The following is a 22,305-nucleotide window of genomic DNA, read 5'->3' as shown; positions in this document are numbered from 1 at the left end:
TCAGTCTATTTCAGTTAAACCGTGGCCCAATATCATATTTGGCAACAAAGGTGGGGTTTTTTCTGCATTTAAAAGAATTTTACTGATGGAATAATGCAGATTCTGTAAACTTCCGTCATGCACAGAAATGATGTGATATCTTTATGATAATATTTATAAATATATGTGATATCTTTATAATATTAATAATAATGTTATTGATAATAATATAATAAAAATATATTATCTTTATAATATAATGATTTTACTGATGGAGTAATGCAGATTCTGTAAACTTCCATCAGGCACAGCAATGATGTGATATCTTTATAATAATATGTGAGCCCTCTAGTGGCGTTCTCCATGTTCGGAGTGGAGATAGCTAATTGTGTACAAGAGCGTGCAGCAGCGCACAGGTTCCGACAGGAGATGTAGCAGCGGAACAGAATTACCCCTGTGCAGAGGAGCGGAGGGGAGAGCCCAGCCTGCTCGCCTCTGCGCCGGCTTGGCAGGAAAGCAGGATCCTGCTGCCGCTCTCCCGGCAACTGAGATAGTTGCAAGGAATCTTTTAATACCAATGGAGTTGCATTTTGCAAGGGGAAAAATTGCAAAACATCTAACCAGCTGCGGTAGTTGGGTCTTGCGTATACAGTAAGAGGGCTTATGAGGTCTCATTTGTCCCAATTTGATCATATTTGGATTGAAGGATGCAACCCTTGACGTGCAGATATTAAAAGTTACTGTGCGTGAAGATTAAAAGAAAAAAACCAACCTTCTTGTGACTAAAAGAAAAAATTTTGCACAAAGGCTGAGCTTGACAAAAGTAGTTTTAAGTAAGCCATTAGCGATTTAATGTAGCTTCTGGGCGTACGTAGGCTACAGGCAGTGCTGTTAAATGGGGTTTCAGTAGAGTGTCAGAGTTAACTACCTACCTTCCTTCCCTGGCACTGACTTTGTATGCCATTAGCTTGTTGGTTGGAAAGACTCAATGGTGAGTGGGAGAGGGGTGTGACAGGTTATGTGTCGTGTTGTATTAGTAGGTCCGGCTCTCCCTGTACTGTTTGAAGATCCGTACCTGTGTTCCAGCTTGGGCGCTGGCACTCGGAAGGCGACTGATGCCAATTCCTTAGTCCTGCTAACAGTGCCGGCAGAATTAAAGCAGGGGTGTACGGGGGACTCCTGGAAGTACACCTATGTTTAAAAAAAAAAAAAAAAGCCTCCCTCACCTTTTATTTTATTTCATTTTATTCCTAGTAACGCAGACTTCTGAAATGATACAGCAATACTGCTTCAATTCCTCTGTGCCGTTCTGGCAATGCTAGAAAGCTAGAAGTGCAGGTTAGTCCTCCAGTAAAATCTTGCTACTCGTGAATCTACATTTAAAAGTGGGGAGAAAAAAGGCTTTTTACTTATTTGTATGTATCTTTAATTAGTAAAAAATCTATATTGGTAATTTTTTCTGGCTCTCAATTTTTATTGTGAAGGCTTCACATGAATTAGCGATTAGAATTAAAATAGAATTAAATTTGAGTTAACATTAGTGATTTAAATTTAAAATACATAATACCTTGAAAGTAAGTATTATAAGAGAACACAAGTATCTCACCAATTCGGGATGTGTCTTGTCAGTGCTGAGCAGAGGGGAAGGATCACCTCCCTCAACCTGGTGGGGATGCTCTGCCTAAGGCAGCCCCGTGCGCCGTTTGTCTTGCTGCCGTGAGGGCACAGTGCTGGGCTCATTTAAAAGACATTCAGATGTTAAGGTAAGAAATGCCTATAAAGCCCTCCTAAATTACATTGCGATGCTGATGGGAAGGAGAAAAGACTACTTCCAAATGTTTCTGAAAAAGCAGACTCTTCCCTTAGCTGCAATCACCCGTACTGTTGGGCATCCGCTGTGACGGTACGGAGCGTGGCATGATGCTGCTGTTCACTTCCACTGCTTCATATTCCGTGACTTGGTATCTTTTCTTACTCTGGGGTTTAGAGCGCAATGCAAACTTGAATTGGAGTTCATAAGGCTGGAATTAAGATAATTATAGTTAGGCCTGTTTTACTGTGGTGTTACTCATACATAAGTCAAGTCTTGCCTCCATTTTAATATAAGGGTGGCTCTGGGGTTAGATTTGGGGAGCGAGGTGAGAGGGGTCTTTGTTTATTTTGGGCCAAAAAAGAAAAATATCCCCTTCGTAATTTTAATCTGTAGTTGTGTAACTAAAAGGGCAGAATTAAGGTACTTGTAAATTTCTTTCAGTAGTCCTTAGGAATATAACCCATCATAGCAGCACTTTCACCCGGGAAAAAATCTCTAGCTGTCTTCAAGTTGGTAACAGATGAGTGAAGATAGGTAATAAATAATAGTATGGAAACTCTTCTTGTTTGAACATATTTTGCCAAAAGCACTGAATATGAAGTTGGGTGAGAGAAAGGAGAAACGTTTTCTGAGTGTTACTGACATACTTTATGCTGACTTAGTGGAACACCTTACAGCCAACTGTCGCTTTTTTTCCACAGATGTTCTAAAGCTGTCAGAGCTCCGTTTCTTTCACGCAACAGAGTCAAGAGCTAATTCATTGTTAATTGTCGAATGATCCTTTTTATAGTATGTAGAGTCACCACAGGAGCCACCTGGCTTCCTTAGCTTGTGTCGAATGTGTTTAAAAAGATGGGTGACTGACAACCGTAATATTTAAAGCAGTATGACTTGGGTTTGTATGTGGAGTGCTTGAACTAGGAAGGCTGGGGGGTTTTCCCTTACGAAAATTGTGCATTTCAGTTAAAATAAAAATGCAAATAAACATTTTTTCCAGAGCGTCTGGCTCAGGTTTGCGTTAGACTTGGTCAGTGTCTTGTGTACCAGCGTGTGATTTTCATACCTAATCGGATTAGTAGAAGGCAGAACAACTAGTTCATCTCTGTGCACCTGCCCAGTGAGAGAGCAGTGATACAGCTGCCTTGCCCAGGCAGCGCAAGGGCTGGCTCGGGGCTGACTCTTGTCTTGAGTATAAGCATTTTCCATATCCTGAAATCAAATTTGCAGAACATAGAGCAAATGGGCTATTTTTTGTATTTCATTAGATATGCAGATCCTCTCAAAATTATTTTTATCATACTATTCAGATATTTCTGACATTTGCTTTTGTGTGCTGGTAGAGTAATCCAAAATTGTTAGTAATGTCCTGGTATATAGCTGTTTCAGGTATAGGAATATATTTTTAAAGCGTTCTTCTCAGACTTAAATGGATTTTTGTTAAACATCAGAGGAAGACGAACAGTTGGCTGTCTTCTGCACTTGCCGTTTTTCTGAAACAAGGAGGGAAAAACCCCAGTATTTCAGTGATGTGTTCCAGTGATGTGTTGGAAGAGTCGGTAGTTGGCATCAATTTGGATCAAAAGAACTGCAGTTAGGAAGGCCATGAGGAAGGTTCCATATTATTTCTCCAGAGCATTCTCACTACTGACGAGTTGTTTCTTGAGGCATGCAGCTCTATTGAGAAAGAAGTCTTCTGGGAACAAAAGTTTGCTTTCTGAAGCAAGGGGGTTTATATCAATTTAAGTATTAAATGATTTGTATAGAGATCATCTACACAATAATGAGGCTTATCACAAGATATGTAGAAACTTTTGTATGTTCGTTGATTTAAAATAATGTTCTTATTTCAGATTTTGTAAGAATATGCACAGGAACCAATGGTTTAAGTAGCATTAATGTAACGGACCGTCCTTGAATGAGCTCTTAACAGCACAAGTGCAGTCTAGTTTATGCATTTTCTTTAATAACCAATTTCATTCGGATCTGCTGAATAGCAATATCATTTAGAATATTATTTAGATTTTTATGTAATCATCTAAATGTCTGCTGTTGGAGCTAAAAAAAATTAGGTTTGCAATATCCCTAAGATAAGGGTGAGTCAGCACCTGGGAGGGTGCCGTACCGGATCGCTTTGCTGCTGAAGCGTTTCAGATTCTTTGGCTGTAGAGAGGAGTCGTGTCTGATGGCGTTCTGTTATCTATCATGTTTGCATAGATTTGATTATCTCCTTTGCTTAAGAGGTCAGCGAAACAAACCAAAATATTGCTGTGTATATTATTAAAGACCATTACTATCAGTCATGCTGTAAAAAGATGCCATTAGATGAAGGACTGGCTGCAGAACGTAGATGATAGGGGCGCGGGACCCGCCGCGGCGGTGTGTGACACCTGGCTGTAGGGGCTGCCCGTTGGGGCAGCTCCCCGTCCCTCCTCTGCAACGGGAACCGCCGTCGTCTTTGCTTATTCGCTTCAGTCTGACCAATTCAAATGTTGGATGAGATGGCCTTTTTTTTTTCCATTTTCTTCTGTATTTGTCCCCCTTGGCCTGAATGCCAGCCAGTGTTTCTCCAGCCAGAGCCAAGACGGTTTAGGCTATGTGTTTTTCTCTGCACAACTTCAGGGTGTCACCCTGTTTTTCAGAAGGCTTTAACATCAGAGGCTGAAGTCTAAGACTTCCCACATGTTACTGAGAATAATTATTGGTTAAGATTCTTGACCAATTTTAAGTGATCAGTTTCATTAGTTTTTATTAGTTTTGTCAGCTTTTCAATAAATACTCGTGTAACAATAATTCTGTTCCCTGCGGGATCTATTTCGGTGTTACCTGTACAGTATATTTGTGTTTGGAATTCCTTAACTTATAATACACTCTGTCAAATTTATAGTTGCTTAATTTCAACAAAAGCTTGACATTGACAACTTTCTCTTCTCAACGCTCTTCTCAAATACTTTCTGTGTTCGTAGGTCACACCATATCGCTCCTTTCGCCTAAGCTCCTCGAGTTCAGTGTCCTGTGTTTTAGCTTACATTCTTGGGTGAAATTCGGAGTTGTTGAATTTTCAGTGTTTGAGTATCGCTCTTTCTTTTTGTATTTAAATGTATCTGTAACTCTTCTTGAAGCAAACTGTCGTTTAGAAGAGTCCTGTTAAATGCTCTCTCCGCTCTGTGCAGTGCTTTCTCAGCACCCTGTTAGGCGAAGGCCGCTCTCCTGGTGTAGCCGTGCCAGGCTCTGCTCACTCTCTGTTCTCTGCCATCTTAAAATTGCAGCTATATTTCATCCCCACAAGTAGACAGACTAACCTGAATTAGGAAACTATGGGCTCGGCTTTGCTGCTTGTCCTGGCTGCTTGGTTTCTTAAACCTCCTTTTTGTCTGCACTAGATAATGAATATCTTCGTCTGGATATTTTAAGCGCTGATGACATGTGCAAAAGACAAAAACCCCACATATTAGTGAAATAAACCTTTGGTTACCATAGGGAAAGGGTGGCCCTAGGATGAAGGGAGTAGAAAAGTGTCTGAAAACTATTTTCCATCTCATTTTGCATGGAGCAACGCTCAGTCAGCCTGAAAGATCTGCCCCACAGCATCTCCATTGGCAATGATTGATAGTCGTGGTGGTGGTGTGCTTGGTGGGGAATTCGGAATCATGCAGCGTCTTTACTAACGTGTCATGGGTTGTTACCTTAGAATTGAAGAGCAGTATTTTAAATGTTTGGTTTTGTTTGTATGGAGTTAAGGTTTGTTTTCGTGCTCAATTAAAGAACTGCCATTTTGGAACTTCAGCAATGAGAAAAAGTTGTGTGAGCAAAACAAAACCAGAGCCGCGGATGCTATAAAAATAACAGTTGAGTGGAGGAAATGAATATTAGAACGACACATCTCAAATTTAGATGTCTGATGATATAGAGACAATTAAAAAGAATGCAATGCTTAATGATTCATGAGACGATCAAACTGTAAGGAACAACCGTATGAAAACAGTTTAGTACATCAGCCTAAAAATAATGCAGTACAAAAGTAAAAGACAATGCACCTCAGCGTTCTGTGCAGATTAGCCATGATTGCCAGGCCTGCCATGAAGAGGAAATATTTTAAGAGCAGCTCAATGAGTTAAATAGATACAGATAGATTTAAAGCATTTCTTGGCGAGATACATGATGAAAGAAGATTGCAGGGGGGGTTTGTTTCATCTCTGTTTTAACCAAAGAATGCTTTCCCAAAGCTCTGATATTTAGTTTAATTAAAACCACAAAACCTGGTTTTCATGGTATGTGATGGAGAATTATTGTTTTATATTACAGTAATGTGTTGCCATTATTACTGAATACCTTATGTAATTTTTAGATTCAGGAATAAATCGTTGTTACCATGAAATAATTGAGAAATTGGTGTGCACTCTTTTTCCTGAAGGTAAATTGAAGGGCATCCTTAAAAATGTGTTTTATTTTTAAAATACTTTGCACCTGAACTGCTGCAGCCAATTTTTCGTTACGTTTTATGTTTAATTTTGTAAATCTGTTGAAAAGCCTTAAAAAGTTACCCTTTGTTTAATCTCACGTGCAGCCCCTGTTTCATACTCGGCTGTTTAATAAAGGGTCAGATTTTATTTATGTGGTTAAATAGAACATAAATACAGACATTTCACACGATGTACCATGTAAATGTAAGCCTTTGTAGTTACAAGTTTTTGTAGCTGGAGAATTGTTTTAAAAGGCATGTAATTTATTAGCTATCAGTAGCTGCTTTATTGCCTTGCCGCGCTGCAGTAATAAATAAAAGAAAGTGAGCTGATTTTACAAATGGCACACAAGGTGCACATTTTGTGAAAAAAAGTCTTTTTTTAAAGAATTGGCATTAAATCCTTTTTTTGTGATGACAAAGAGGCTAAGAGTGCAAACTGTATTTTCTGTTTATCGAAAACAGAGTCTCTTTTTCTCGGGGGCATTTTTTCCTATGATCATCAAGGGATTTCAAAAGCAATAAAGTGTGGAATCATTGTTCGACTTGAACAGTATTAAAACTTAGGTTTTAATTTCAGTGAAGTAATAAGATTTGAACCTGTCTCACATTACAGCACTGTAAGGCATTTAGCAATTGTATTTTAAAGGAGGTTTTTAAAATGCAGCTCACTTGTAAGCTAACTGTCTGTCTAGTAATTAATAGTTTCTCTTCAGCAGAGGCTGTTGTGAATCATACTAAGAAATCTCAGTTTTGTTAATAACAAATTAGGATAATTGTAAGGATGTTAATTCCTAATTAGTTTAAACCTACAATCTTTTTTGACCCTTTCCGAGATTGATTTCCAAGTGAAGACGAAAAAGTAGAGATTGAGGGTTTCAGCATGATTTTCACCTTGGAATTAAAAAGAAATTACCCACATTTATCTGTAAATTTCGAGAAACTTCATTCCTTGATTAAGAGTATACGCCAGCTTCCTGCGAACAGCCAGTGAGGTACTTAATCTGCAAACATACTTTACATTGTTAATGCGATTCCTTTTTCAAAATTGTGCGTTGAAGGTAATTCTGCAGAGCGCTTCTCGCTTCCGTACTGGCCGGCTGAGCTCCGGCGTGCTGGAACTTGCCCGGCACGTTTTTGCACAGATTTTCTTAAGGTTCAAAATGTAAATATTTCCTCGGGTTTGGCTGACGAGAGAATAGCAATCACTGTACGTTGTAGCTGGAAATGAGCACATGTGATTTTGGAGGAGGGAAAGTTTACAGGCAGGTGGGTGTTCAAAGCAGCCATCGGCGTTGAGCGTTGGAGAGGTGAGCTATGACCTTCCGTGGTGGTTCTGAACGGTAACGGCCTCCATTAGCCATAAGGTTTGTTTCTTTATTTTAGTAGATGGCCTAGACTGTAAATATTAGAGGATCTAAAATAAATCAACATATTATCCTAAGGATACAAAACGTAAGAGCTATTTGTGGTTAGGAACCTTTGACAGATAGTTTGGATGAGGCAGATGATTGCCCGCCTCTCGTATCTGGCTCCCATTGCTGTGCCTGCAGGCAGTTTAGTGTTATAGTTGTATATTGATGTCAGGGTTACTACTGAGTGGCTAGCAATGACAGATGTCTATAATTACAGGCAATGCTTCCAGTATTTCAGAAGAGCCAGCCTATGTTGAACAATTATCTTATTTCTGGCTTGCCAAAGAGGGTTGTTCAAATTGCTGGTATTAGCTGTGGTGGCTCTAACACCTCTCCTTATGCCGTGGGATAAATGTGCAAAAGCACTCTCATGTACAGCCCTGGTGCAAAAACCTTTTTAAAATATGTGGTAGCGCTAAATTTTGTGTGCTTAAGGCTTGATCCTGAGAGACGCGGAACACCTGCAGCTATGTTAGTCAGTACGATTAAATAGTTTTTGATACAGAAATTTTAGAGCCATAATAAGTAGCTATGATTTTTATTACTTGTTTTTAAGTGCCAAACTAATGTTGATGCTTTAGCATTGAGGTTTATTGCACATACACGCATGCTGAGTGGGCCGCTTGTTTAGATACAATTAAGCAACTGAATAAAATCAAGCTGGACACTTTTAATAGTTACAGGGGCAAGTAAGAGTGTTGATTGCTGCTACTGAAGTACGTATAATACTTTATCTTTTGCAATTTTCTGACTGGCACAAATCTATGCTTGTAATCTGTACAGTGCTGGTTCATTTCAATCATTAGAGGATTTTAAACAACATTTTGGCTTCTTGTTAAACAGATACCTGACTGAATGGCTTGAATCTCCGCAGTGCCGTGCATAGCTCTGATGGAGAGCGCAGCCCAGAACGGTGCTTCAAAAACTAAAAATCTTCCAGATGATGTTCAAAAAGTAATAGCTGTTAATAGTATTTCTCAGTTTTCACTATATTTGTACCTTAAGCCCTGGAGCGGAACAGAAGAGACAGTGGAATTAAAAATCTCTAACGGTGCTTTACACAAATGAAAGTCTAAACAAGAATTGTAAAGCTAAGCGCCTTTTTAACAGTTGGCTAATTGAAGACCTAGCAGATAAACCAATTTCTTTTTTTTTTTTTTCTTTCAGAGAATGCCTCTCATGCCACATCAGTAATAACAGCAGTTAGTTCAGAGTAGGTCTTCCATAGTAACTTTACCAGAATTGTAAATCTTTCTTTCAGGATTTTCAGAATACGGGAATTAAGAGAGGAAGAAATAAAGAAGTAAATAAAAGCTGAGAGAAAGTCGTTGAAATAGGGATCACTTTCCATTTAAGAAAAGGTTTATTGCTGGCATCGCACGGGCACTTTACGGAGCGGGAGGTGGGGAGTTAATCACTCCTGCGCCCCAGACGCACGTGGATTCTCTTGCGCCGTTGAGCTAACGGGGAAGGGATGGGGGAAGAGGGCCTGGAAAACAGCCTTTGCCGGAACTGTTAATACCTCTTACTATCTGAACTTGTGATGACAGAGTATTTCAACGGATTAGGGGGGAAATGACATCCGTGACAATGACTGTGCGCCACACGGAAGGTTTACCCTTTCCCCTACAACAGAACACTTAGTTGTAATAACAATAACCTAATTTTAGATGTTATTTTATAGTAGCTCTCTTTCAGTTGAGGGTGACTATATGCAGTATTTTAATTCAGCTAGGTTTATAGGTAAGACAGTAGATAGTCTATCATTTATATTAGCGGTATAGTTCCTCTGGTTGCTTACAAACACATGGAGCAGTGAATGGGAGAGTACCCTACAAAGCCAAACTTAACCTTCAGGGATCCTCTCGGAAACTAACGGAGGCAATTTCTTATGACCTGGTTTGGATTTTTATTCATTATGGAGCTAACTAGAAACCAGCAGATTAGCCCATTCTCTTGGCATAGACTCTGAGCTAAGGCTGTTTTGAGGTCTTACAGTTTTAAGGCAGCTGGTCAGGAATGGAGATGACCGAGGCTTTCCTCTGTTCTGTCCAGGATAGAAAAGCCAAGGCTTTTTAAGCCCTTAGTTGGGTCCGGAGGTAAAGTTGAAGGACCTGGCACCCCGGTACACTAATTAGGGGATTCGGTTCCCATTTTCAGAAGTTGTCTGTGGGATTTGGAAGCTAGATGTCTGCTGCCTTGTAACGGAGCTTTTAAGTGCTAAAAATTCAAAATACCTGATCTTGATTTAAAAGGCGGTGGAAATTACTAAATGTATCGTGGCTCTCGATGCCGAGAAGGAAACTCGTGATGAGTCTGGAGTTTGAGCGGGTGATGCGCAGGGGTGTCAGAGAGGTGGGACGGCAGCTTCAGAAACGTGCCGCGGTCGTGCTGCATTGCGGGAATTCCCAGAGGGTCGGTGGGGACAGAGGAAGAAATAAAGCCCTGCCACGGCTGCGCCAGCCTGCGCTGCGCCCGCTCTCCCCGCTCGGCTTCCCTCGGGGCGGGGGGGAGGGGGCAGATACGGTTAAGGGCTGGTTTTTGCCCTCAGTGTTCGTGACAAAATACTTTAATGTTGCAGCAATAGTTCTCTGCAGCAAGGCCTGGAGAGCTTCAAGGAAGTTATAATATCTTAGGCGTTTATGCTGCGCCTACGGGTAATAACTTTACTGTAATTTTCTGAAGATTCATTATCCAAAATCTTAATTCATTATAATAGCCCTTATGAAACATATAGAAACCAACATTTTCTTGTGTTTTCTTATTTGCACAGTGTGAGAGATTCATTGCTCTGTTTTAATTTGTTTCATGGGGTGCGTTTGAGTACATTCCATACAGTGCTGTTATTGAATTTCTGTGACTGTCATTATATAGCCATACAACCTTTAGGAACTCATATTCTGAGCTTCCCAGTTCTGTAATCTGCTTCACATTTAAGAATTGACATAATTAGCTTCTTCAGAGTTATAATGATAGTACCAAAAAGAGAAGACCTCAAAAGACAAAGCGAAGTGAAACATGTCTGGGGCCAAAGAGTAGAGAAGACAGGGAAATAAAGTTTTAGCGTGATTACTGAATTATTTACATACAAGTGCTTTACTTTATAAAACATTGCTTCCACAATTTTATTTTCTTATCCTTTTGAAAGGCCGCAGGTACAGTTCAAGTAGTTGGGAGGTACATGGTTGTGTAGTTGGAACCATGGGTAAATCTGCTGGATCATAAAAGATTCCCTGGCACCAGAGCTGGTGAACCTGCTGTCTTCCTTCAACGTCCTGGTTCCGCTGAGGTGGTTTTAATGGTACAAATGGGAAAACAGAAAAATCCCTGGATCCCTTGCCTTCACGCTTGCTTTAATGTGGTTGAAATTGGTATTGATTATTATTGAAGGTGTTTGGCTGGTCTCTTCTTTCTCTTCACTGCCACGGCCGTTGCTGTTGCTTCCAAATATCATGGTGCCACGCGGGCATCGGTTGCAGCAGCGGCACTTGCCTGAGTTTGCCTGGGGGACCTTGAGGATGTGCTTGAACCTGAGAAGCTCGTGGACCATTGTAGCCTGATGTTAGCACCTCTGCCGATTCTTCACTTGCGTTCGTATCTGTTGTAAGAATGAGGTGGTGATGAGGGGATAATTTATTGTTAAGAAGCTTATGGTTTTGGTGACGATCAAGTTGTGCGTTGATGGAGGATTTGTTTTGGAAGTGATAAGGATTTGGCAATGGTGGTGTAAAGGTTTTCCACAAGTCTTGAAGTGGTTGTTTCCTACTGGGAGTTAATTATCCTGCTCCTTACTTGCAGTGTCTGGCGGGAGCTAACCCCCCAAGCCCGGAGTCCCCGCTGGAAGCGGGCAGCGGAGTGCTGGGAGGGAGGATGTCCCTCGGCCCCGGTGCTCTGCCGCCTGGGAACCCAGCTGGAGCCCGGAGCGCTCCCACGGGCGGTCCCACAGCCTCGCAGCACCCCTTGCAAACAGCCCTTTTCTCCGTCTTTTGAATATGTAGCATGGGCTTTGTTGTTGAAGTGTGTTTTATTATTATACATCCAAAATGCTTTATCATTAATTTTTTATGGCGCTTAAAAGTCTGAGGGCGTTTCATTGTTGTGGTTGGGGGTTGTTTGCTTTTCTATTTTTACGTGCTAAGAGTGTGTGTCGGTTTTAAAAATGATTTTGAAGGTGTTTAAAATACCGCATTTATTTTAGCGTACAATTTGTCACATTAGGGACCGGGTAGTAGTTTTTATTACAAGCGCTGTATTCGTGCTGACTTGAAATGACCCTGTCACATGTGAAAACAAATCAGATTGTTGTTGTTAATGAGCTTTTCAATTTACTATTCAGTGGATCAGATAAGTGGATTTAAGAGGTAATGATCCTGCTTAGCACTCAAGCTTGGCTGTCAGATCCTAGTAGTTGTGGGAAATCCCCAGGGACAAAAGCGTTGACACAGTTCTTGATGGGATAATGGGAATCAAAGCTAATGGATGATAAAAGGAGTAGTAAGAGTTACAAGGATAATTGTGGATTAAAGCACTGCTCTTTGTCAACACTGACTGCTGGTTTAGTATTTTATTTGTTAAACTCTGATGCGGGGAGAGCCTAGTTTGACAGCAGAGCCCAGCGCTGCTGGGGCTGCTTTCCCAGGGCAGAAAGGAGTGTTTGCGGAGATGCTTACGTTCCTCGCCTTCTCCTTTTCTCTTCTCCTCATCTCAAATACAGGAATTCTTCAGCTTTGCTAAAATTGCCGCTGCTCTAGCATTTCAGCAGTGCACTATTTAGAGAGGTCATTTTTTTTTTGAAGCTAGACAATATTCTTTTTATATTTGAATACTTTATTTTTGTTATGTGTAATATAAAGAACTTCACACTTACAGTGAACATAATATTGTGCAACGTTTGGAGGACTGTGTTGTACATTACATTTCTTTTTTTTCATGTTTTGATTGTCCTTTCACTACTGATTTTGTCCCAGTAAACTACATTCGTACAATTATAAAATGGTAAGTTAGCTTACAAGCTAAGTTATCCTTGATCTTGGTGCGTTTCTGGTTAGAGCTGCAAGTTTATTTCCTCATGCCTTTGTTGTGCTTGGATTTAAAACTAAGGCCTCTGGGACATGAAAATACCATTTTTATTGTATTATTTATTATTTGTAGTATTATTATTGACTTCCTCACAGGTAGACTACTGCCAGTTTGGCTTTTTAAGCCAAGTCATGGGATTAGATCACAAGCAGAAAGGAAGTTGGTACAAGCAAGTTTAGGCGGATTAACAGAAGTACTGAGTTATATATGTGAAGCTCACCGGGATTTGTGCGGAATATGTAATGTCAGCAAGCAGAATTGGCAGCTAGATGGCACCAGGCTTTCACCGCTGGGTAACTGCCTGGGCTGCGCCTGGTGCTCTCATTTCACACCTTAGTGATGCTTGACTTCATCACATCATGTGGAAGAATTACATATAGCCCATACTACTTGTTTTAGTGTCACTAAAGGTTAAAATGCCTGAAATGAAATGTACTGACTGGTAGATCTGTGTTTAGCCCAGTCGTAAGCAAATAGCAGTTACTTGAGCTCGAGGTGAAGTGAGTTGGCAGAGGATTTGAAAGAAATTTTGCAGTACATGTCTCCCTTCTGATTCTGAAGTTGACTTAACCCAAGTAAATGTTTTAATGCGAACTAAATGTTAGGCTACTAAAACTACCAGAAAATTTTATGAAGATGACACAATAAGGACAAAATATACTTGATGTGTGCTGTGCGTTTGTTACTGCATCGCAGCAGCGGTTTGATCTGATAGGTATGGGTGCTGGGAAAGCTTGGCTGGTGACGTGGGTCTTGGATCTGAAATAATCTAAGTTACTTGGCTGCCAAAGCCTTTGGTCTCCCTTCGAGAACACAAAACTGAATGTCTGAAGAGTACCTAATTTACCAGATTTTATGACTGGCAACGCAGGAACTTGTAAATGCAAGCTAAAGGGCGATGTTGAATCACATCCTACTGAGGATGTGACAACAGAAGAGTGTTTTCTCCATCCCTTTGCAATTGTTTATAGTAAAACAGGTTTTTTGAATAGGGACTGTGTTATTCTGTGAACAACAAAGTGAATTTACTGTGGAAACTTTACATCTCCTTTGTGGGAAGAAATGTACGCAAGGGCAAGTAAAAGCCTATGCGTCCCAAATTCACAAAACACCATCGGAGAGTGAACAAGCCATCTCTTAGAAATGCATCAGCTGGGTTGGATGGACAGGCATTTGTGCCTGTACTTGTGCACTTTTCTGATGCAAAATCAAAGTATGGAAGGTTTTAAACTAAATGAAACTGTTGGTACTTGTATATGTTTGTAATAAGGTACTGTTGAAATGTTTATTTCCAGGTGTATGCCCGAATGTCAGAAGTCTTAGGAATAACAGACGACAACCATGTTCTGGAAACATTTATGACAAAAATGTGAGTTTGTGCTTCAGTTCCAGTCTGTATGTATTTTGTTTTGTCTTTAATGTTTACATAAAATTTGAGTTTTATTTTGTCATTAAGCTTGCTCTTTGCTAGAAAAATGTCTTCCGTAAATCTTCAATATTTGAAGTAAGGGATGACCTTACTTCAACCACCTGTATCTTATTTTCTGAAGGTACTACAGGCCCTTAAATAAACACTTGCACATAGATGTGTCCTCCACAGTCCCTGCATCACCTCTGGAAATAACTTAGGGGAGAGGAGAGCTGAGGTTTCATAGACTCTTGTTGAGTGGCAGCCTGGCGTAAGCAGTGCCCTCTCATCCCTGGCACCCTCGGGTGTCAGCGGAATTGCCTGTAAAGCTTCCTGGAAATTTGCAGTGGGGAACTGACCAAGTTAAACTAATCTTTCTTTGTTTTGGGGAGGCTCATTTCAATTGCTTTTTGCAAGATCTAGCAAAATTTGCTCTCTTAAAAATACAGATTCCCAGAGGAGGATTTTAAGGCCTTATGCTGAAGGAGACAAGGGGCATTATTATCAGCCGTCTTCTCATCTCTGGTGTTTGGCAAAATAAGGTGGTGTGTTATTCTGGCAGATAAGCTTGGTAATGCTTTCTCTTAGGAATAATCCTAGAAAATTACTCTGGGGAAAGCTACCTTTTTCTCGTGCCTCTGCCGCAGTCGCTTTCCTTGGGTGCCAGCAAAACTACCAGGATTTTTGTCTTTTATTACTTATGTCCTTCATGAGATTTGATAGTTTCTCCTGACTCAAAGAGAGTTTAATCTAAAATCAGTTTTGCTCTTGAAGCAAAACAAAATGGTCCCTTTGAAAAATTGTGAATATCCGCTAAAAAAATCTGGGAGTCCCCAGGAGACAATGAGTTCTGTGTGTGCCTGGAGAAAGAGAAACAAGTACCTTCCCTCTTCATTCTACGGTGAGGAAGATGCTGCATCTTGTCATTTACTTCACGTCTTCTAAATCTGACTTCTAAGACCTGTAAATACTTTCAGTAGACTTTGAATTACTAGAAAAACATCTCTGCTGATGTTGCCAGGTTAGCCGTGACCTGCTCGGACAGTATTAAACATGGCTTGTCTTTTGCTGCCATGACTACCGACCTTGAGAAATAGCAGCAATTAAGACAAGGTCATTTTCTAATGTGACTTAACTTTTCTGTGGAAAACAAGGCATAAACGCTTTGCTTCCTCGAAACCAGAAGCTGAGTGTTATATCTTGCCTTAGGATAACAGTAGTACCCATCAAACTTTGATATTTATCTGGAGTATGCTTTGAAAACAGTGAAATGGAGAGTGATGAATGGAAAAATAGCGGTGGACCCTTACTATACGGTTTGTGGAAGGAGTCTGTGTCATGGTACAGGACAGCTAGGCTTCATTCTGTCCTTTCAAACTACAGTGCAACTTGAACGACTGTGGAAAAAGGAGGGAAAGTGTTGTTCGCAGACCAAATGCATCAGTTTGCTTCTCTTTTTCTACTTGTTGCCGCTGCTGAGAGGAAATCTCTGTTGCCTTTGCAAATTGAGGAAATAACAGCATATCACTGAACAAGTTGTATGATAAGTACTATGGGTGTTCGGTTTGGATAGGGCTGTATTTGCACAAGTACTGTAAATTAAGAAAAAAACCAGGGTTTTACTGTTTCATGGGTGATTTTAAAAGAAAACTAGGTACGTAAAAAGCAAAAATCAGTGCTGCTTTTTAGATTACACGCTCTATATTTTTATTTTCTCTTTCCTCATGGCTTATTATACTTTTCTAAAAACATGCAGCATCTTTGTGAATTGTTCATTGATTAGATTGAAGATCAATTTCATTTTACAGAATGGTTGTTACAGCTTGAAATGGACAACTCAGTAGCTTTAAGAGTTAGCTGTTAAACCGCTGTATAAACCCATTCATGTTTGTGTCAGTTGAAATAAACTGGCTTCTCCCCAGTGATAGCACACCAGTTGGAAAACTGGGGTGTGAAACCATAACGTACCGATATATAATCCAAAAACTGGGGTTGGATAGGGCAATCCAGTCTGGCAGCATTTCTGGTGCTCTGCTGCTGAGAATAACCCGAGCGCATTCGTAACAGCGGTGGGCAGGATAGATGACTATGAGAACGTTCACCTTTTTCTCTTGTGGACGTAGTCAGTATTTTTAACGACAGTTTTACTTTGTAAGGCCACTACTCTGCCGTTCTGTCTTACCCTACAGATCCATTTTTTAATTTAAGTAGGTGAAATTTGTCATATGTTATTCCTTACCATTAGGTTAAAAGGAAACGCTAGGGAGTTTGTCGTGTGCACTCTTGTTACCGTGGTGGTATTCTCAGATAGTAACTGCACAGCATTGTTCGAGACGGTATAGTTTCTGTTCTGTTACTGCTGAGCGTTATGTGAAATAGAGGAGTTATGCTTGAAAGAATATCATTCCCTGGCTAATGGTAGGCAAATCAGCCTTTCAAATCAGAAAGTGTTGGAGAAAGTACCTTATCGTGAGCTGCCGTTAGCGCTGTGGGATGATCAAAAGACAAGGTCAGGTTATTTCCTTCCGCTTTGCCATTAAAGAATCCAGCGAGGGATGCACGCAGGAAGCATTTTATACTCGGTGTGAGGAGTAAACACAGCAGTTGAATTTATTGTAGTCAAACAAGTTGCAGTCTACCAGGACGTATTAATTATTTTTTTGTTCTGTTAAGAGACTTAACCTCTTTTTGCGATAACTTACTGGTTGACACATGGAGTTTCTAATTTCCTGAAGTCCGATGTGAGCTCAATAATGTTTAGATGTATAAATGGCATTTTTCTTTGATTTCTTGAGATTCGAACACATTTTCTATTGAGCTGTCTTTTCCCAGATCTCTCTGCTTTCAGTAGTTCGCTTTCCTGTATGTAGCTTTAACCTGTTCTTTTGAATTCATAAGTAGCAGCTTTGCAGCAGAGGGTTGGTGATCAAACTCGGTGAGTTCTTTCATTAACAGAAAACAATTTGGAATACCTGTCACAGCCACTGGTAGCTGCAGGAGCCACTCTTCGGTTTATGGATTAAAGGCTATATGAAATAGACATTCTTCAAAGGACAGAATTATTTCAAGATTTGTCAATGTAATAGGTGTCCTTTAGACCTTCTGACTGTAGTTTAAAGTACTGCTGTCACATCAGATCCTAGACCTTTTACTACCTTTTCATCGGAAGTTAATGAATGTGCCTTTTACTGAATTCCTGTTAAACGGTTTCTGAAGGGTTAGAGTTTTATGCAGCCCCTTATGTATCCATTAATGGCTATATGGTCTTACTGGAAATTTTATAGGCTAGTTCATTTAGCATCCACTGTCTTGGCTTGCTTTGACCATCACCTTATCGGGTGTAAGTGTGCAAGGGGAAAGGCCAGCTAAAAAAATACCTAATCTCAAAGTACTTTTTCTAATATGCAAGGCATCTTAAGTCTTCTCGGCTGCGTTCAGCATCGTACCAAAGGTAGAGTAGGTTCTGGGAGGGATGACCTGAGAGGAGTTATGTGAGTGTGAAGACAAGCAAGAGAGAGCAATGGGATTTTGAAGGAGCCCCCAAGATTCTGGGGAATTACGGGGGATTACTGGGATTACTATGACTTTAGGTCCCAGCCTGTCTCTTTAGGCTTTCTTCTCTTAGCGTGTTGCTTTGAGGTACTGATTTTCAAAGGCACAGACTATTCCTCCATCTCTATGGAGTTATCACTCCTTGTCACTCCATATTTGCCCAAATATTTAGTATTTTTGATCATGATAAAATAACTGAAACATGAATGAAAGATGCATATCCGGACACTGCTGGTCTATGTTTCTTGCCTTTTTTTTTTTTTTTTTTCCTAACTGCTGTAGTGATTTCACTATGGTGAATGCACATATACATACATAGAGAGAGATTTTCCATGTGACAATGTTTAAGTAATACATACGTATAAAAAGTCTGCATCTCTGCCTATTTTTCTGAACACTTATACTGATATGACTCCATGAGTCATAGCAAACTAAAACTTGGCACTTTTATTCATGACAGAACATGCATTTTTGTAACTATTCACCTTTGTCCAGCTCTAATGAAAAGTATGTATCCAATCACTGTCATTGAGCCACAGAGAGCTTTCATTGTAAATGATGATGATCTACAAGCAGTAATTAAAACATGACTGTACAGAACTTCCTTGCCAACAAATGGCTGTCTTTGTTATTACTGAAACTTAGGTACCACATAAGGAAGAGATTTTCAAAGTCTTTTCAGGTGATTTGGATGCCCGCTTTTCTTGCACTTCAATGGAAATTGGATAGCAGACACCTTAAGCAACTTAACTTTTGTTTAAAATGTATGGGGTTTTTTCATCTTAATGATTTTTATAATGTGATTATATTTGTAATATCCTTAACTTGAGACCAAGACTATTTCTAAATTTACGTGGTTCACAAACAAAGAAACCGCCACACCAAACTTGCTGATGGGCAGAGGGTGTCATCTCTCCTGGCTGGTAGCAGCTGAGCTTTTGCAACTGCTTCTTTGTCATGTTACCACATCTCCTGTGCAGGTGAGGTACAGGAACCTGTGCGGGTAGTATAGCATTCCTGGGATTCCTCAGCTTTATTCTGATAACATATCTGCCCATTACACTGCAGAGAAGGGATTCAAGGCCTCCTGGGAAGAGGATGGTTGTATTCTTTGGGCACTTACAAATGGCCTGTAGGCAATATTTGAGCACCTTGGCATGCAGTGTAAATGGAGAAGGTACCCACCATCCCTGTGACCAAATGGATTGTCTCTCTTTGTACAGTATATACTCACTTGTCAGCACTCCCTTTTCAGTGCTGACTACACTATGCTTTTGCTTTTCTACCTTGCATCCCTGATTCTCTCTCCTACTTTAAAATTTTCTTTTGTAAACCACACCGCGTGTTTTCCAGTTCTCTCTTCCAAGCTTTGCTTCTATGCTCCAGCAGTATCATTTCCCATCCACTGCTGCCCTAAGAACTGACGCATCTTGTATGAAGGGTTGTCCTTTGCTGTGCACCGCGCTTTTCAGAGCAGCGTGATACAGTCCGTGTATCTGGAGAAGTCGTTCTCCAAATCGTAAAATGAGGACAGGACAAGAAATGAAGGACAATAGAATGGCTTTGGAGGGAGGGAGGAAAAGTCATGAAATGGATTTAAGAGGCTGGAAGTGGGTATCTTTGCCTTGATTCTTTCCCTGGCTGAATATCATAACGACTTGGAACACGCAAAGTTTGATTCTTCTATGGATAATATGGTAACTCTTTTCCCAGAGAACTGTAAGCTGGAGTATATAGTCATTATTGACCTTCCCCTTCAAGATTTTAGGTTAAAAATAAAAAACCTCTTAAAATAATACTTTTAAGTTACTGTATTAAGGGAGTAGAAGTTCAGTGTGCTGATGCAGCTGCATTAGTAAGCAGTCATCATGACGAAGTCTCATAGCAAGCTGGAGGGTTCGGAGGTTGGAAAGCTGGGAAGCGTCTTTGGTGCAGCTTTTAGAAGCTAAGGTTTTATGCTTGTCTTCTAACTAAAGGCAAACTAAAAGCAGATAGTTAAAAGTGTACTAAATTCTTACTGCTCTTTCATTTGGATTTTTAAAATTCTCAGCTTTTCAGCGTGGATCAGTGTTACCGTCGCCCTTTTGGTTTTGTGTGTGTGTGCATAGTTCAGTATTTTGATACTGGTATTGTTACCAAAATTGGAAATGTTCTGCCCTTCCGATTCCCACTTTCTTTGTACTTGCCTTTAAAATGTGTTCAGTGCTCATCTACTACAGATGTTTTGGTGAATTTGGCATTGGCGTAGCTTTTGATGGCGCTCTGATTTTCTGTGACTCATCTGAAACATGATGAGGAGGAACTTCTTTACTTTGAGAGTAGTGGAGCAGTGGCACAGGCTGCCCAGAGAGGTGGGGGAGTCTCCCACTCTGGAGCCATTCCAAACCCGCCTGGACGCCGTCCCGTGCAACCTGCTGTAAGTGACCCTGCTCTGGCAGGAGGGTTGGACTAGATGATCTCCAGAGGTCCCTTCCAACCCTGACCATTCTGTGATTCTGTGATTGGTTCCTTTGACTCTCTTTCATTTAGTTCATATTTTAAATCAATAAGCCACTTGAGAGATGAAGAGGCGAGGACACTAACGCTTGGATTTAAGTGCTGTCTTGCCAGGATTTCTCCGAGAGCTATAAATTTTTCTCCTTTTTCATTCCTTGGCTTCTCTTTCTTACATAGTGGAAAACTGCTTTTTGTATTATAAGATTCCTCTCTAGATCTTTACAAATTTTCTCAGATAGTTATAATGTTTTGTAGATGTTTCTTAAAATACTACATTTTATGTCTTTCATCTTGCCTGATATTGATAAGGCAGAAACAGAAATGGGAATTGCTGTGATTATAATTGAAATTTTTCAGCCTCTGTTCACTCACAAGTACTTTCTAGCTTTTATATTATTACTCCATCTTTCACTATCCAAATGCAACCATGAACCGAAAGAACAGATGGATACAAAAGTACCCTGAATGTTGGATGAAGAGCCTTCCTTACACAGTTTTAATTTTCTCTTCAGGCTGTCACTGTGACTTCTTGTTTTTATTTAAATGTCTTACATCTGGTTACTGAAGGACAAAGATTTTGCTCTTTTGCAAAATAGCCTTTTTATGATTTTGATATTGATGTCAAATCTGTGTAGTCCAAATTCATTTTTATTGCTTTCTATGGTATATACTTGTTAAGGATTTAGTGCAACTATAAACATCACCAGAACTCCCCATAGTAGGGATAAACTGTGAATTATGGACTTGCTAGAATGGGCTATTTCTTTAAGGCAATCTGAACCTCTAGCTCTTCATAGAGATTTTCTAAAGTAAATCGATGTTTGTTTGTAAATCTAAATTGAGGAATACTGCTTTGGTAATTGCATTGTTATTTGCCTTTTCCTGAGCAAATAATACTAAACAGTTAGATGCTTTAAACTGCGTTCTTGAGTTTATAACTTCCTGAAAAACAGATTTAGTTTATGTGGTGTCGTACATTCCTTAGTCTGCAAATATGTAAAAGCAATAATCAGTGCTGATTTTAAGGCATTTAACGTCTCTTCTTCAAGTTCTATATTCCCAAAATTGAAATCCTCCGGAGTCGGGAAGTCGTGCTGCCTTTTCATTTCAACGGGCTACATTTCAAAAGGCTGTGGTGGCCGGATTTTTATTTCTCTGGATGAATCCAGGGTCAGAAACTCTGCTGTGAATCTCTTCGGCAGCATTACTGCCCTGTCTGGAGGAAGGGGACATTCAGCTTTCTTCTGGGCTGTTGAGCAGTTAAGGGGGATGGGGCATGTCCCAGGAGGGCAGGGCACAGTACTTGACTTGAAAAAAGGCAGCTTGGAGGAACCAGCTTGTTACAGGGTGATCAGCCCAACTTAGATTCTCAAAGGAGTACTAGAAAAAGTGACTAGTAGTCAGTGTATGAGTGATAAATATATTCAGGCGACATTTGGGGCGTTAACGTCGTCTTGGACTCACGGGCTGAAGTTTACAACAGAAACAGAAAATATCAGACATTGCTGCTTCAGTAAGATTATTGACACTGGCTTACATGACATTCCCCTAAAAAGGCAAGGAAATGCCAGGCTGCAAGACCAGTGATTCTTAACTTAGCGTTGTAACCACTCCTAGTTTGAGAAAAATTGCGTTCCTCCACTTTTCCAGGCATCGATGTAGACCTTTCATGTGAAGGCTGCTGCCACCTCTTCACCTCCCTAATAAATCCAGTAGGTGAACAGATTCCATCCCAGGTCACTCAGGTGTCCTTGCACTGAGCTGTCCCCAGTACAGAAGAAGCTCCAGAGGGTCCCGGCTCTGTGCTCCGTGTCTCACGTTTAACCTAGGAAAGGCAGTAGAGCCGCTCATCATCGCCTGGTCTTAGCTGATTGATTGCACTGAAAGGCTAACTCTAAGACTTTGCTGGCAAAAATAGTACGTTGTTTTATATGGTGGTCCCCAAGGATTGATAATAGGTCGAGTGTTATCCTGTATCATAATTTATGCATCGGTTCATTAATCAGCGTATGCTTCCTAAATGCCAGTGTCTAAGAGGGGTTGCAATTAGGGAAATGCAGTATCCCCTATGTACCTTGACTCTAGTTAAGTGTTTGGTGTAGGG

At 40.4% G+C, this 22,305-nt stretch overlaps 1 protein-coding gene across 1 annotated transcript in view; it reads left to right on the top strand.

The window, feature by feature from the left end:
- RANBP17 (RAN binding protein 17) overlaps positions 1 to 22,305 on the top strand; it is a 158,304-nt gene that overhangs the window by 68,836 nt on the left and 67,163 nt on the right. Inside the window, exon 16 of the mRNA XM_009880751.1 lies at positions 14,041 to 14,114. Coding sequence (XP_009879053.1) covers positions 14,041 to 14,114 — 74 coding nt within the window. The remainder of the gene's footprint in view (positions 1 to 14,040; positions 14,115 to 22,305) is intronic.

Source organism: Charadrius vociferus, unplaced genomic scaffold, assembly GCF_000708025.1.
Source record: "Charadrius vociferus isolate BGI_N301 unplaced genomic scaffold, ASM70802v2 scaffold822, whole genome shotgun sequence".
In the NCBI taxonomy this organism is placed as follows: Eukaryota; Metazoa; Chordata; class Aves; order Charadriiformes; family Charadriidae; genus Charadrius; species Charadrius vociferus.
Note: the sequence above shows the minus strand (reverse complement) of the source record. Positions and strands in the feature narration are given on the sequence as shown.